The sequence below is a fragment of the Helicoverpa zea genome, chromosome 19, assembly GCF_022581195.2.
Source record: "Helicoverpa zea isolate HzStark_Cry1AcR chromosome 19, ilHelZeax1.1, whole genome shotgun sequence".
In the NCBI taxonomy this organism is placed as follows: Eukaryota; Metazoa; Arthropoda; class Insecta; order Lepidoptera; family Noctuidae; genus Helicoverpa; species Helicoverpa zea.
In genome coordinates, this window is record NC_061470.1 from 1,464,778 (window position 1) to 1,477,215 (window position 12,438).

The following is a 12,438-nucleotide window of genomic DNA, read 5'->3' on the forward strand; positions in this document are numbered from 1 at the left end:
TGTTGTGATTTTTCGCACGTTGTTCTTCGCGTCAAATGTAATAGGATGTTAACATTATCAATCAGTATGGCACCAAAACGATTATATTGGTTTTAATTAGATAATTCATATTAGTTTTTATTTATTACCGATTTCACATAAAGGAGGTTCCCAATTCAGATGTTTGAATTTTTTTCGTGGAACTGGTAAAAGTACCTATATTATCGGATAAAAAATTCAATAACTATAATTATGTAATATCCCCCTGTACCTATTTAATTTGTGGTCGCAACAATTGTCTTCTGGAAGAACTTCTTTATTTGACGTCATCTCAAGTCACATTAATTCCAGCCATATCATCTTTCAAAAGTGGAAAAATAACCATAAATGTATAAAAAAACTCGCCACGTAATTATTATAATACCTACTTAAAAGTTATAAACGTTTAAATTTGCAGCCATTATACGCGTGTTCACGTATACGACTAATATAATAAATAGGAAACATGTTTTTGTTTGTAGGGTACAGAGGCCCCAAAACGAATGAACCGATTTGGAAAATTCTTTCACTGCTGGAAAGCTAAACTCTTCCCGAGTAACATAGGATACATTTTATACCGGTACGGGCAGTAGTTCTCACAGGACAATGATAAAACCGTGAGAAAATGGCTAGTACTCAATATAATAAAGAGGATTTTTTTTTGTACCCTAAAGACTCCAAAAACTACCGAACCGGTTTGGAAAATTTTTTCACTGCTGGAAAGCTAACACTCTTCCCGAGTGACATAGGTTATATTTTATCCTGGGACGGGCAGTAGTTCTCACCGTGAAAACGGCTAATAGACTATTATAAAGTCTTTATTTAACAAAACATAGGTTAACATAGGATATATGTTACCCCAGTGCGGGCAGTAGTTTCCACAAGACACGGGTGAAACCGCGGCAAGACAGTTAGTAGACTACACATAATAAGTATTTATATTTCAATGTCAAGTAAACCAGTATGAGCGATCTTTGCACCGTTGTCAATGAGTCTGTTGAAACCACTTGTCAGTATTATTTCAATGTGTCTTGTTAACTTCTTATTTACCTATTTGAAACATTATTTATGTTGCGTTTGGTAAATATGTGAATGTCTGTTTCTAGTGTGTGGGTACTAAGTTTTTGTATTGTGTGATTATACATATAGGTACTTAATAGTTTTTCTAACTTTAGAAATAAATGTGTTGCTATCGAGTATTTGCGGCTTCAGTCATTCCCAACAGACAAGTGGTGAAGAGCGATTTTGGAAGCAGCATTTTTTTGTTGCAAGGTGTTTTGACAACGTTTTAGTCCAACTTGAATTCAGACCTTCATCGTTGTCTGCTTAGCCTTTTTCTGACTATGCTGATGCAGCCGGGTAACGGTGGGCATCTGAGCCGAACCCAGTTAAATGAGCACCCTGGTATCTCTTAGCAAGACTGGATGGCAACAATACATTTGTTTTTAAATAACATAAATTGAGGTGTTTACTTACGTTGTACTGGTCGCCGGCGTCGGGTAAATGCAGGGACTCTATGCAGATCACGAAGTTCTCCTTCATGTAGCCGGGATTCTGTAAACATTACGTTCATTGATAAAACATACATACATTTACAGTCATGTACACGTAATTAAAGACACTGTTGGAATCTTAACTTACCGGGGCATTTCATCTGTATTTCTTTTTTTACATTGCCGTGGGGACTTTTTCTTTTTTAAAATATTTAAGAAGGCATTGTGAAATGTTAAAACTAATGACTATATTTAATAATCCCCCGCCCCTAGGTTTTTTTCGCTTTATCCGAATCCCGGGCGGTATGATCCATAACGAAGCCTGGCCATCTAATTAAAGACACTCCATTTGCTCAGAGGAAGAAATTGTTAGGAGTAGGAGAAGTAGGAGAAATAGGAGTTATATTTCTACAACAACATTCCCTACACTATAATTAAACATTCCAATATGTATTAATATTTGGTTTATTTCATTTTACCTCAATAACAGTACGACATCCCTGAACGAGCAAGCGGTCCGTTTTGTAGAAGTCGCTAAGGGAATTTTCTTCCATGCTTAATTAAAATCTGTGTAAAATTGATCGATGTTCCATGTGCGACTTATTGCCATGGTATTTTTCGCCTATTAACAGTTTTTATTTCATTGGATTTGCAATAGGCCAAACCAAAGCCGCCATAAGTTGCCCGATTTAAGAGTCATTTTTAGTACCCTTGCAGTGTTTTTCAGAGCTTTTCTAATTTGGAAAGTCCTAATGACCGGTAAATTATGCTTAGCTTGTTATTATATTATTGATATGCTTGTTTATGAAATATTATAGTACTTGAATTCGCCTATTTTTAATAATACCTTTCTGAAGGGTCTTTCACTAAACAGTGGCGACCAGCCCCACACTATAACATTTTCGCCTCCTACGTTTGAGAACTTTCTTGGTGTACTTTGGTTACATCACATGTTTTGGAAGTGACTAAAATCAACTATTTTTTTAGAATTCTTCAAATCCCTTTGTTTTATCAGATAAAAAAAAAAACATTTTTCAATACTTGCTCAGAGCAACTTTCACGTTTGCTAGAATACGCTAACTACAGTATGGACGTGCGGTGCTTTTCCAAAAGTAACATCTTCCGAAACACTTTGCACTACAGGTTTTCCCGACCCGGCTGTTATCTTAAAGTTCTGCAGACACAATTTTCGTCTTTTAAGCATCAAATGACTCCGAAAAAACAGTACCGAATAATATTAATGGTTCTCTATTTTCGTTATAACACCACCGTGAAGTCTGTTAATGCGGATAAGTTTTCCTTGACGTCGGTTTTCAGTTGTTCTCAAACCTTGATTTTTTTAGTGCATTAACAAGGCATCTTTAATAATAATTTTATTACCATGTTCTTATTACAGTTCAAGTGGTATGAATGAATCCGCATGATAAAACTTTATTTAAAAAACCCTAAAACATTTTACTTACCAGAAATTTTGTTTTAGTCGTATTGATTGGACTAAAATGAAAAATGTTAATAAAGGGAACCTAAATTATTACCTAATTTGAGTTCTCATAAATATTTTACTCACTTTAAAAAAAGTATGGTGACTATTTATATATCTTCGGTTTTTTTTTTCTTAACTAAGCATTTACTGTCTTTAATTAGCTGACCAGCCAAGTATCCGCTACAAAAGTTAGTGCTCAGTTCCCATAAAGCGTTTTATCTAAAGTATTAAAGACCGTAAATATTTTTTGTCCTTAATTTAAAGAACACAATGTAATATTTGTTTTAATAATAATTACATTACATTTTATACCGTGCTTAAGCTCATGCCAGTACCATAACTATTTATTTCACTTTGAGTCGGGAGTGTCTTTAATTATGTGTCCATGACTGTATATACAGAGGTAGGGTGGCATTTGAAAAGCTTATGGAGGTTTCGGCGGGCTAGAGGCCACAATTTGGTAAATAAACCACCAACTTAGAAGTAGTTACTTAGAATAATAAGTCATAATTTCATTATGACCCATATATTTTGATAGGATCGACTAAGAACTACTTTGCGCACCCGGATAAACAGTAGCCTTCCTTGACAAATGGGTTGTCTGTTGTAATTTTTTAAATAATCGTTTCTGATATTTGCGCGTTCAAACAAATTCTTCAGCTGTACAATATTAGTTTAACATTAACAATTAGGAAAATACACATACCAAAACATATTAACAAAAAAAAAACCCAAAACGTAACGTCTACAAAAAGGATCAATACTCTTTATAAAATCGGGGTAAATACATCAGATAAGCACAATCTAATCTACCGGTATTTACCTGCAAATGAATATAAATTGACACTAACCGTTTTTTCATACATAACATAGTATAAAACAATGATAGCTCGCCTTCCGTATAAAATTCACCAATTATTATAGACTCTATTTGTATGGCGTTAAGGTTGAATTTTGTTAAGTAAAATGTTTTGATTAAACGACTATTAGTTGATAAGATAAAAGCTATCTGGTATCGTTCTCAAAGTGTAATAGTTTTGTTAACAACGGAATGGTTAGAGTACGGTCAACGTCAAAAATAGTTGAACAAATCAACATTTTAAAAACTGCCTAACAACGATATCATCGTAAGGCTAGACTTTTCCCAACTATGTTGGGGTCGGCTTCTATTCTAACCGGATGCAGCTGAGTACGAACCAGTGCTCTACAAGAAGCGACTGTCTATCTGACCTCCTCAGTCCAATTACCCGGGCAACCCAATACCCCCTGGTGAGACTGGTTGACGGTGGACGTTCAAATGACATTTGGGACCTACAGTTTATCATTTATACACTTACACAAACTTGACTGATTTACAAAAGACAGCCCCCAAAACCCACCCTTCGCCACTTCCTATTCGCATATTCTTACAATTATGGTTCCCCCGCTTTCCTCAAATAAAATCATCTTCGTAAAACTCACCGTAAGCACAGTCCGGCAATATGGGTACGCGTTCCATGCCTCCTCGTGAACCTCGAGTGAGCCCTTGGGCGCCAGCAGCCGGATGAAAGCGGGCACCTTCGACGCCAAGTGGTAGATCTTGTACGTGTACTGGCCTGATGAGAACTTGCCGCCTAGAGAGAAAAGTATTGGGAGTTAGGTCTTGGTTAAAGAGTTTATGCTATCCAGATTGATGTACTCCGGTGTTCCATCGGTGGTCTCTTGACTAAGGGCCATTCCCGATATATTATCCATCTGGTGATTTGATTACTAGAGATAGAATTTTGATATTAGCCCCTTACAAGTAATGTCAAATTCCTTTCTTAAGTAAGCAAAACAACAGATAAATAGAATATTGAGAATGGTCGAAATAAGACAAGCATTTTAAGCTATGATACACTTAACTTCTCAAGATAGTTTGTATTTCATAGCTTCTTCTTTCCAGTCATAACACTTGGAAGTGGTGAAGAGAATATGCCCTAATTTTGACGTGAAAAAATGCTCATTTAATAATGGAAACCCAAGTTTTCACCAATGTCAAGTCTACTAGAACACCGGAATACGTCCGTCTGGAATACGCTTTATTGCTACCGAAAGTAATAAGTACATAGCGACGCTACAATAAGTACAAATATTAATTTTAGAAGATTTCATTTACTTAAGGTACGTTTTGAATGCCAACTACCGGTTTGTATGTATTTAAATGAAACCGTTTTCGATCGAAGCTGCAGCAGCACGTGCCCTTCGATATCAATTGTTTTCATGCAGTTACGGCATGTGCGATCGGCAGTTGCAGTCGGCTGCTATTCAAAACGTAAGACCTCACATAAAACGATGTGTAACATAAATAATTTGGTCAAAAATGGAAATATTATTGAAAATTTAAGTCGAGTATCAAAACTGGATCAAAATTGTGTGCCTAGCTCGTTGACCTACAGCCGACGAAGATTAAGAAGTACCGGTTTCGATCTCAAGGGCAATACTTAGGGTTGTGAGTGTTGTGTCATTGCCACATGATTGAAAAATACGTGAGTGTTCAGGATTTTTTACATGGCTTGTAATGGTCGTGAAGTTTAAATTAAATAATAAGAACAACATGCGAATAAGGCTGACATGGTTTTAAAATTTCAGTCATGACACTAATGTACATGGAAAATAAAATCCAGGAGACCAAATTTTAATATTCATTATGTTTTTATTAAAAGAGCTATTCAAACAAACTTGTACCCCGAATTTCATGCTTCTTTTGGAAGTCGGTCACAAACAACATTGGCTTTTCAGTTTCAGAGCTACGGTGCCAAAGACAGACCCACATATTGCACACTTTTTGCGTTGGGTGTTAAAAAGAAACGAATCTTCTTCCTATAAACCAGCCAATATAATCGCATTTACAAAATTATTGCACAGCTGGCTTCATCCCATTTAAACAACAGTAGTCTGCCCATCTATTACGCAATGTAAAGGTTACGAATGTCAACTGAAGCGAGAGAGCCTATTATTACTGAAGTTTTTTTCTTTCTCGCAATCAAGCCTTTGATTGATTTCACTGGACAACGGGGCGTTGATGGATACTGGTTTTTATTAAATCGTAGCTTTTGTAAAAGGGGCATCTGTCAAAAGAGTTTTGGCGAATTTTCTTATACTGCATCGTTTATTTTAGGGATCCAATCTAATGTGTTGAATTAACAAACGTATTTTTTCTCATCAAATCTGTCCAGTAGGTGTCCTCCAAGCAAAAACCGCAGTTCTACCAGACGTCCCGAGGGAACTTCTTTCCGAACCCGAAACTCAGGGTCTAGACTATTTTTGTACACTTTTAAATTGGTTCATTATTAGTATTTTTAAAAAGAGTGAAAGCGCGAGAGATAAATTTTTCCACATTTATATGTAGAGGTAAAGTACTGCAAAGTTCTTCCTTTACTTTGACGTACTCCTTCTCACAATTAAAACTTCCATCCATTTCGCGCTTGAAAAAAATAAGCATCGTCATCCATTTCTCCTAAAAATAACCAATTAAGTTCCAATCAAGAGCACTTTTCACTAGTACATCAGCTGATATTCCTGCATCCACTACATACGACTGCATGACGTGGCACAAAGCGGAGGTCGCGAGCTCCCGACCCTGAGACACAGTCACGGAGTAGAAAGATGAGCGGAGATGCTATAATGCAGGTAGGTCAGGCGCCTTCTTCAAGGTCAAATAACTACGGTGGGTGTAATCAAAACGATCAATTACCAGTGAACGAACGAGGCTTTTCAGTCAACGATTTATGGTATTACAAAAAATGGTCGGCACTGTAGAGGTTGTATAAGGGCAGTTCTTCGCCCCCCACGCCTGTATTTTGGCGCGCTACTTTCTCAGGAGATTTTCCGTTATGGCACCTCCGTTTGTCATTTTATTCTCCACGGGCACGAGTTCAAACGATGACGTCATCGGTTATGTCATCAGCCCGTTCCAGCTGTTTGTATGTATTTGATTTCTGATTTTTATGAGCTGTTTGGCTTGCACTGTTGGTGTGAAGTTGTTTATGATAGCACATTATTGTAAAGGTGTGTGTGCGTTTGTAACTTCTTGTGCAAACGGCTGAACGGATTGTGATGAAACTTGCCATAATATATCTTAAATATCTCAATCACATTTTAGACTTAGAAGACTTTTATCACGGTGCAAGAAGTATTTACTAGCTTCATTACACCCAGACTACCATTTATCTGCTCCGGAATACTAATTAAGTAGAGAAAGTTGGACCAAAGGCAAAGATGATATTTTTGAATTACGAAATTCAACGTCTAGGCTTTGGTAGAGTAGACTAGGCTTTAGTGCAATTGCCCAATCCTTCTAGCTGGTACAGCTTGGCCAACTGAGTGAAAGGTATTCAGCGCTTCAAGCCACGACATTCACCCACAGCAAAGTCATCGATGAACAATATATTGAAATTCTACAGACGCAACCACCACAGAACGGACATCTGTGTAAACTTACATTACGTCATAGTTTATAACAATAAGCTGAAATTGTTATGTGAATAATGTATAAAATCGTCTGTTCTACAAGCAAGTATTTGTAGGGGCTTTTAATGTAAGAAAATTCATTTCTGTTTAAAGAGACGGATCCAAGTTTGTACTGTTATTTAATGCGATCTGCCAATACACAATCATCATCTCCCGAGCCTTTCCCAACTATGTTGGGGTCGGCTATTCTACTTCTACTAATTCTGCCATAACACTATCTATTCTAATATTGTAAGGGGATAAACTCTGGATCTGCGAAACTGCCTTATCATTTGTCTAGCCTTTTCCGTCCTCAACCCATTTACTCGACTGGTTGTCTGAACAGATTATCGTTATGATGATGAGTCCTCGTGAAAATATTACTTTCTTCAAAAAATTGTCCACGTAGTTTCTTGCCGGCTCTTCTCTATGGGACCAACTTTTTGGAACCGTGCAACTAGTGTTACGTTTCATAAGAGCCTATTTGAAATACACTTGATTTATAAAAATCCTTTAAGTACCAATAGAAAGGCACTTTATTTCCGAATATTTACGGTTATATTTTATCCCGCTACGAGAAGCTCCCTCGGGACACGGCTGAAACTGCGTCGACCAGCTAGTATTACAAATAAAACCCACGCACAGTACGAGTAACATTATACTCAAACACGTGGGTTTAGGCAAATGGCTCCCAATAATACACCCACATTTCGTAACACCATTATGTTTAATTCCCATACATTAGGGTCTCTGGAAATGAATTTTTGCATTTAAAACTCGAAACTTCTATTGAAATTCTACATAATATGTGTAATGCTTCAATTGACATTCTGACATTATGTGTATTTCATCAGGGAATCAGACTGGATTTACATATATGAAACTTGGACCTAATGTAGTTTGTATGCCACGACATATAGAGAGTTCCCTAAGGATGTAATTAAAACCGCGGGACGAAGCTAGTGTTATAAATGCGAAAGTAAAATAAGTATGTTTTTACGTCTCTTTCGCTAAATCAGCTTAACCTATTAAAACGTAATTTGGCGTGGAGACAGATGGTACTGTGGAGACGGAGAAAAACTATTTTCTCTCCTGATAACGGGAAGTAGAATCCGGGGACGCTGAAAATACGGGAAACAACAAACATTCCTTCTTACAAGACCTTATAACGCAATGCGTATAATTATCTAATAGAGAAGATAATATTAATATTTTCGGACTACAAGTTAAGTAGTAACAGCCTATGTCAATGTTTGGCGGAGGTTTATAGATAAAGCCGTTGTTACGGTCTGAGTGAATGTTTCGCTATCTCGCGGCCTTCGTGGGGTATCTATAGTTCCCGTAATCGAAGTGAATGAATGAATCGTAGGAGAGGAACACGTGAATGAGTATGGATTTTCTCCACAAAGGAGGATCTAAGCTACTTGATTGAAATAATTTGAGGTACGTTTGACCACGTTTGGCAACCAGTGTTGGGATGCACACCCACAAATATAGTGAATTGATTCACTGATCATTCAGATTTTATAGAAGAATTTACCACCATATAAAAATAATAAGAAGACAGCCAAGTCATATAAGGAAAGGTAAAAGTTTGATTTATCGACAAATATTAAATGTTGATAAATTACTGTCTAATTACCAACATAATATAAATGAGTTAAATCCCGAAAAAGGTTCTATTATAATCTAAAAATGTGGTGATGAAAATATCATGTAGCTTGCGGGTAAAAACAGACTTGAAAATAACTGAAGGAATCTTTAGTTGAGATATAGGTGTAAAAAAATTCGTAATCATGAAAAATCATGAAACCTGACGTTATACATTCATATAATAAATACTAGCAACATTAAACTACTGATAATAAAAAACATTTACGACTGCAAATAGCTCAAAGTATACTGCCTAACTACGGACTATTTTAGTGGGTGCACTATTGTATGTCCCTATATTTTATTTTTCTGTCAAAGTCATCGAACGTCCTTCGACATCATCCTTTGACATAAGGGCATTTGGGGTAATTCGACGTAACTTTTGCAACATTCTTTCACACAAGATACATTTTTGAATTAGTAGGTACAGTCAACTTCAGGTCAGTGGTAACAGTTTTATAGGAAATTCGTACTTATTAGTAAGTACTGAGTAAGGGCGTATTCAGATGACACGCGCCGATCACGCACAGCACCCGTGCACGCGTTCTGCCCGCCTTAAACCCGCACACGCGCTGCATCCGCCTCGCACACGCCGCGCGCCATCATAAACTACTAGTGACTGGACTACTTCGTTCACAGTACATAGTGGCATAGTGGCTTCCAGGTATCACAACGCGTTTGATTGATTTCACTGGACAACGGGGCGTTGATGGATACTGGTTTTTATTAAATCGTAGCTTTTGTAAAAGGGGCATCTGTCAAAAGAGTTTTGGCGAATTTTCTTATACTGCATCGTTTATTTTAGGGATCCAATCTAATGTGTTGAATTAACAAACGTATTTTTTCTCATCAAATCTGTCCAGTAGGTGTCCTCCAAGCAAAAACCGCAGTTCTACCAGACGTCCCGAGGGAACTTCTTTCCGAACCCGAAACTCAGGGTCTAGACTATTTTTGTACACTTTTAAATTGGTTCATTATTAGTATTTTTAAAAAGAGTGAAAGCGCGAGAGATAAATTTTTCCACATTTATATGTAGAGGTAAAGTACTGCAAAGTTCTTCCTTTACTTTGACGTACTCCTTCTCACAATTAAAACTTCCATCCATTTCGCGCTTGAAAAAAATAAGCATCGTCATCCATTTCTCCTAAAAATAACCAATTAAGTTCCAATCAAGAGCACTTTTCACTAGTACATCAGCTGATATTCCTGCATCCACTACATACGACTGCATGACGTGGCACAAAGCGGAGGTCGCGAGCTCCCGACCCTGAGACACAGTCACGGAGTAGAAAGATGAGCGGAGATGCTATAATGCAGGTAGGTCAGGCGCCTTCTTCAAGGTCAAATAACTACGGTGGGTGTAATCAAAACGATCAATTACCAGTGAACGAACGAGGCTTTTCAGTCAACGATTTATGGTATTACAAAAAATGGTCGGCACTGTAGAGGTTGTATAAGGGCAGTTCTTCGCCCCCCACGCCTGTATTTTGGCGCGCTACTTTCTCAGGAGATTTTCCGTTATGGCACCTCCGTTTGTCATTTTATTCTCCACGGGCACGAGTTCAAACGATGACGTCATCGGTTATGTCATCAGCCCGTTCCAGCTGTTTGTATGTATTTGATTTCTGATTTTTATGAGCTGTTTGGCTTGCACTGTTGGTGTGAAGTTGTTTATGATAGCACATTATTGTAAAGGTGTGTGTGCGTTTGTAACTTCTTGTGCAAACGGCTGAACGGATTGTGATGAAACTTGCCATAATATATCTTAAATATCTCAATCACATTTTAGACTTAGAAGACTTTTATCACGGTGCAAGAAGTATTTACTAGCTTCATTACACCCAGACTACCATTTATCTGCTCCGGAATACTAATTAAGTAGAGAAAGTTGGACCAAAGGCAAAGATGATATTTTTGAATTACGAAATTCAACGTCTAGGCTTTGGTAGAGTAGATTAGGCTTTAGTGCAATTGCCCAATCCTTCTAGCTGGTACAGCTTGGCCAACTGAGTGAAAGGTATTCAGCGCTTCAAGCCACGACATTCACCCACAGCAAAGTCATCGATGAACAATATATTGAAATTCTACAGACGCAACCACCACAGAACGGACATCTGTGTAAACTTACATTACGTCATAGTTTATAACAATAAGCTGAAATTGTTATGTGAATAATGTATAAAATCGTCTGTTCTACAAGCAAGTATTTGTAGGGGCTTTTAATGTAAGAAAATTCATTTCTGTTTAAAGCAGTGGTTCTTAACCGGTGGTCCGCGGACCACTGGTGGTCCCTGGAGGCATTCCAAGTGGTCCGCGAAGCTTTGCTTCGCAACGTTGCTATCCATCTTACTTGACCAACAGAAAAAAAATAAGGTTTGAAATGTAGCCCTTTTACGTAATTTTGGTTCTGAGTCTTAAAAAATAATTAAAATTCCCGCTCGCTTCGCTCGCGTATTCAGAAACTATATGCCCTCGTTTTTGCATTTGTCAACAAACAAAAAGTTAAGTACGTTTGGGCTACATTTTACGTAGTTTTGGTATTGAGTCTTAAAAAATAATAAAAATTTCCCGCTCGCTTTGCTCGCGTATTCGGCAACAAACAAAGAGTTGAGTACGTTCGGGATACATTTTACGTCCGTACGAGTCCGAAAAAATTTCGCGCTCGCTTCGCTCGCGCATTTGAAAGTAGTACTAAACCAAGAATTTTGTAGTTAGTAAAGCGAATGCAGTCACAAAAATCTCATTAAATTAAAACCTGTAGCTTTTAGTTTCTTGCTAAATAATAAAGAAATGGGTGCTAATTATAAAGTGTGCTTGTATTCTTTATCAAAGAACCCTCAATTTAGACAAACCAATGGGGTGGTCCCCGGCAAGCCAAACTTTTGGTAAAGTGGTCCCTCATGACAAAAAGGTTAAGAACCACTGGTTTAAAGAGACGGATCCAAGTTTGTACTGTTATTTAATGCGATCTGCCAATACACAATCATCATCTCCCGAGCCTTTCCCAACTATGTTGGGGTCGGCTATTCTACTTCTACTAATTCTGCCATAACACTATCTATTCTAATATTGTAAGGGGGTAAACTCTGGATCTGCGAAACTGCCTTATCATCTGTCTAGCCTTTTCCGTCCTCAACCCATTTACTCGACTGGTTGTCTGAACAGATTATCGTTATGATGATGAGTCCTCGTGAAAATATTACTTTCTTCAAAAAATTGTCCACGTAGTTTCTTGCCGGCTCTTCTCTATGGGACCAACTTTTTGGAACCGTGCAACTAGTGTGACGTTTCATAAGAGCCTATTTGAAATACACTTGATTT

General features: G+C 37.5%; 1 protein-coding gene across 1 annotated transcript in view; it reads right to left on the reverse strand.

Moving 5' to 3' along the window:
• The window catches only part of LOC124639718 (phosphatidylinositol transfer protein alpha isoform), a 35,570-nt gene that overhangs the window by 5,934 nt on the left and 17,198 nt on the right, over nucleotides 1-12,438 (reverse strand). The window contains exons 4-5 of the mRNA XM_047177178.1: nucleotides 4,456-4,607; nucleotides 1,495-1,572 (exon numbers count right to left, since the gene is read on the reverse strand). Coding sequence (XP_047033134.1) covers nucleotides 1,495-1,572; nucleotides 4,456-4,607 — 230 coding nt within the window. The remainder of the gene's footprint in view (nucleotides 1-1,494; nucleotides 1,573-4,455; nucleotides 4,608-12,438) is intronic.